We start from the raw sequence: 5,309 nt of genomic DNA on the forward strand, positions 1-5,309 counted from the left end.
TCAATTTTATCCAAATTTGGTGGGGAAAATATTTTCCAAATATTCCTTACTTATCCTCTCTCCACCCCACTATGTGTCAGAACCTATCTACAAGTTAATTTTTAACTCTAAGCTTAGCTTTGTAAGCATTCAATATTAAAAAGCTAAATATTCACATTATAAGATTCAGTAAGTAATTCACTCTTCTGTTGCCGTTACAGCTTTAGCTGCTGGAAGCTCATGAAGGATGAATTCATTTCAGCCTTCCTTTTGGAACACCACCTCTATTCCTTTGAACCTATCCCAAAACAGAGACTTCTCTTACCAGAGCATCAGTACAGCAGAGACCATCATTCTTCCTTCTTTGATTGGAATTCTCTGTTCCACAGGCCTAGTAGGCAATATTCTCATTGTGTTCACTATAATAAGGTAGGAGAATGAATTTAAAGACTCATATTTCTTTTCTTTCTCAATCCTGTTAAACTGTGATTTCAAAGCAAGACTTTCTTCCCACAATATTGTACTGTGTACATTGAAGCCTTAATAATATTTCCTAAAATACTTGATCAACTTTTCAGACAATGAAGCCTTATCAGGTAAGTACAGCAGCTAACACACTAGTTGATTCTCGTATCTATCTTAGGGGGGCAGAATCATATTCACTGTCCACTGGTATGTTTGTGAATTTTTAAAAGGGTTAAGGTCGAAGCATCTTTAATTCATCAACAAATTGTTAACCTGAACCATTATGCTATTTATCACTAAGTCTGACTTATGCCTCATTACAGCAAGGAACTGAGGCTGGGACTCTAGAAGGCCTATGGTAGCCAATTGCAAACTGGCAAATACTACCAAGCTGAGAAGTCTTTGAGTATGGGCCAGGTGACAAATTGCATGTAGGAATCTGCTGACAAGCATAAGTAAGTTTGCAGAGATTCATTACTGAAAAGCTGATTGCAGAGTAATGAATTTTTCACCCCTAAAAATGACCTACTAAGGCAATGAAGAGATTTCAAGGAGGAAATTCTCACAATGATGAGCCCAGAAGCACATAAAACCTAGCAGGTTTTAAAGATGGGGCACCAGAGAATTGTTCCCTCTAGGAAATCCTCATCTGAGTTGTAGATCAGAAAATTGAGTTGGTCTATCAATTCTATATCCTGAAAATAGACAGATGCCTTCTTATCTCCAGAGGATACAAGACAACCAGATGGCTGGCTCTCCCTTTTAGCAGAAATTATCTCCATATATGCCAAACTGAGAAACTCCAGCAGTTATTAAACTAACTTTTCATTATATTCCCAAACCCCTCTGTCTTTTAACTACATTGGCTCTCTATTCCACTAAACTCAAAATTTGGCCAAGTATGTATAGTTATAATTTTTTTTTAATTTTCAGAAAAGCAACATCCCCACCCCAGTGAACTGATAAAGTTCACTTATGCTCTTTGTGATTAATTAGCACCTCTTATCAAGAACCTAGTTTTACCACTTTCTAGCCATGCACCAGTAAACAAACAACTTAAACTGAGTGAGTTTCAATTTTTATGTTGTTGTTATTGAGTCATTTTTAAGTCATGTCTGACTCTTCATGACCCAATTTGTAGTTCTCTTGACTGAGATACCAAAGTGGTTTGCCATTTCCTTCTTCAGCTCATTTTACAAATCAGGAAATTGAGGCAAACAGGGTTAAGTGACTTGCCCAAGTTCACACAGCCAGTTAAGTGTCTGAGGTCAAATGAACTCAGGTCTTCCTGACTCCAGGCCAAGGATCTATACACTGTGACACCTAACTGTTCTTTAATTTGTAAATTGAGGGGGTTGTACTAGGTGATTTCTAAGTTCCCTCCAAACTCTAAAATTCCTATCTGATCTAATCATCTTTTTCCATCCCATCCCATCCCTTCTGATTCTATCTATCTCATCCTATTTCATCCCATCCTTCTAGTTTCATTGGACTTTAGCCAGAAAAAGAGATGAGAAAGGCAATGTGGTCTAGTGGATAGGGTGCTAGACTTTGAGAAACAGGAAAACCTAACACTTACTAGATTTGTGATCAGGGCAAAATGCTTAATTTCTCTGAACCTGAGTTTCCTCATCTATAAAAACTAAAGGAGCTGTACTCTATGACTTTGAATGACCCTTCCAGCTCTTAATCTATGAACCTATGAATGCTTTTCTTTTAACTCTCCCATAGATATGATCTGGACCTACTACAACAGTCCTGCTGTTCCCTTCGAATCTTTGCCCAGGTTTAAATGTTTAGACCATAGATCTATCTAAATGATGATTTAGTTCACTTTAACCCCTGATTTGGATTTCTGTGCAACTAATTACATAGCAGTGGGTCATTAATAGACATTCACTGTAAGCTTCCCCACACCTATTTACCCTGCCTTGACTGAGTCAATCAATTTCACGGAAATAGCCTAAAATTTCACTTCCCCAGCCAGTCTCTCTCATCACTCAGAATGTCTTACAAGCTCATACTGCTACTTTCTCTACCATATTAATGTTGCTATTATTTAGAAAGTAGCTCCCCTAGACTTCCAGAAGAAATTTTTAGTCACATCTGAAAATGATGCATGAGATGGCCAAGAAATGCTAGTATTCCAAATTCAGTACAGATATATTCTGAAATGGTGCCTATAAAGTGACATTTCAAAAATCAAACACTACTTTTGCAATAATTTAGATTTAAATTAGAACTGGGGGTCCCCAGTTCTGCTGTGACTACCATAATATATTTATTACCTTTGTTAGAAGAACCTGCTCCATTAGCATTTTTATGTACTATTTAATCATCAGTGGTTGAAAGACCTGAGAAATTTCCTTACAAAGGATTTGATCATACATAGCACCTGAAGTACTGACTAAAAATCCATCTTTCCATTGTCAAAATACCAAGTGAAGGAAAGAAATCATTTCTGAAAACAATTCCATAATCAGTTCAATAATTATTAAGTGCCTACTGCAAGCTCTGCATTTTAAGTGACAATCATATGGGGGGAAAAAAGGATGTATCAGTGTAAAGCTCACAATCCATTTGGAAAGTCAAGATTTACACACATGAAGTAATTAGAGAACAATTCAACAGAGAAAATAACTAAGTACAAAATAAATGGTAGGGATATTATCATGGGAAGTCAGGAAAGACATAGTGTACAAGGTAGAATTCATGAATGAGGTAAGATTTTAGATGGGCCTTGAAGGATATCTAGGTGGAAAGGAGAGAGGGAAGCATTTTAGAGCATTCCAGATTGATGAACAGTATAAGCAAATCCATGAAGGTAGGAATGAGCTTGGTATATAGGGACTATTTGATGAACAGCCCAAACTGATCAGAGGGCATATTTGGGGGTATTTGTTATTCAGTCATTCAGTCATATCCAGCTCTTCATGACACCATGGACCACACTGTCCGGTCCATGGGGTTTTCTTAGCAAAGATACTGGAGTGGCTTGTCATTTCTTTCTCCAATGGATTAAACCAAACAGATTTACTCAAGGTTATGCACTTAGGAAGTGCCTATGGCTGAATTTGAATTCAAGTCTTCCTGAGTCTTATTTTGGGGCATGGTAAGAAATAAATAGGTCCAGATAGAGCAAAACTGAAATCAGAGTCTGTTTTGGTATTCTTCTACATAGTCACAGACATAGTCATGCATTTAAAACTAGAAGAAACCTTAGAAACTATTGCATCCAATGCCTTCATTTTACAGAAGAAATTAAGGCAAAGTAATTTTCCAGGGTCGTGCAATGAGTGAGTGTGCATCTCTTCTCCTCCTCCCACAAACACACAGTATCCTGTATCTCAGCCAATTCATACATGGCCTACCTCTCTCAGGAGCATTTACAGTTTTAATAGGTATATCTTAAATATTACAAAGATTAAAAGAATGACTAACTGTCTAATGGGAGAATTTCAGAATTCCCCACCATGGCAGACTGATGGGGTGATAATTTTGACCAAGGGGGCTCTTTTGCCACATTCTATCCCACCAGGATTAAGTAGCTCCCTAGTTCTCCTACCCTTAAACTTGCTCTAAATATATGGTTGGAAGAAGGCAAGGAACACAGAAAGTGAATCTATTAAAAATCAATCCTGAACTAATGACACATAGAAGCATGATTCCAAATGCAGTGAAGACTTGCTTAGCTAAGAGAATACCTGAATCCAAATATTGATTGTTATTACTCTTGTTAAAATTTCTCCTTTCTTCACCTCATCCTCATTTGATGGAGGATTCATGAGAAAAGAGCCAGCCTTTTTTAACTAAAGGAATATTAATGCAGCTTTTAAAATGAATGCTTTAATCTTCCAATTAGCACTTGAAAGCAACTTAATGCTCATCTTTTATTGCTAGGTATTTAGCTAAGACTATATTTTTACAAAGTGCTCTATTATGCTTTTAAGGCATTCTTGTTAGCCTTGTTAGGCATTCTTGTTTCTGAATTTAAAAAAATATTAAATCTATTGAAATAAGGGAAAAGAAACTTCAAATTTGCATATATACATATACATACATACATAAATAATTATATTAGAGAGATGAAAAACAATAGACCCTGAAGTCAGATGGAAAATTGATAAGCTGTGAGCAGATGGCTGTGTTTGTCAAAAGAAGACTAGAAATATGTATGGAAAATTGGACTGAAATAATGATAAACTAAAGGGCCATAGGATTATAGATTAGAGCTATAAGGGTCCTTAAAGGCCACTGAGTTCAACTATGTTATTTTACAGATGAGGAAAATGAGAGGCTATGAGAGATTAAGTGACTTGTCCAGGGTCACACACCTAGTAAGTGTCCAAGGTAGGAATTTAAACCCAAGTCTTTTGACTCTAATACCAGCACTCCATTCAGTATGCCATGCTCCCTATCCAGAGGCAGCATGGTATAGCAGACAGAGCACTGGACTCAGATGAAGAAACCAAGGCACAGAAAGGCCAGGAAGACCAAAATTCAACTCTCACCTCAGGGGATATTTAAAATATACCAATGAAATTGTAGGTCCTTATCATTTAAGTAACAAAAATCAACTTTTGGGAGTCAAAGTTACCAACCTGGGAGAGATTTGTAGATCTGTAATAACATTCAAGAGCCTTGAACTTGACTCCTAGTAAAAAGTGATTAACAGGAAGTCAACTATGGGACACATTTAGACTGTAATTCCAACTTGAGAAATCAAAACCACTTCTCTTCATTTGTCTCTTAACCCCTGGGGATGGGCAAGAAAGCTATCTATTGGATAAGCCCTTCAAATGTGATTGTAGTTTATCACACACACACACACACACACACACACACACACACACACACACACACAC

The 5,309-nt window shown here is 37.0% G+C and overlaps 1 protein-coding gene across 1 annotated transcript in view; it reads left to right on the top strand.

Annotated features, from left to right (window-relative positions):
• The first annotated feature begins 226 nt into the window (after positions 1-226).
• The window catches only part of MCHR2 (melanin concentrating hormone receptor 2), a 27,129-nt gene continuing 22,046 nt past the window's right edge, over positions 227-5,309 (top strand). The window contains exon 1 of the mRNA XM_069077451.1: positions 227-408. Coding sequence (XP_068933552.1) covers positions 227-408 — 182 coding nt within the window. The remainder of the gene's footprint in view (positions 409-5,309) is intronic.

Source organism: Petaurus breviceps, unplaced genomic scaffold (assembly GCF_028583685.1).
Source record: "Petaurus breviceps papuanus isolate PSGF00001 unplaced genomic scaffold, PetGlider_PUasm1.0 90977, whole genome shotgun sequence".
NCBI classification, from domain to species: Eukaryota; Metazoa; Chordata; class Mammalia; order Diprotodontia; family Petauridae; genus Petaurus; species Petaurus breviceps.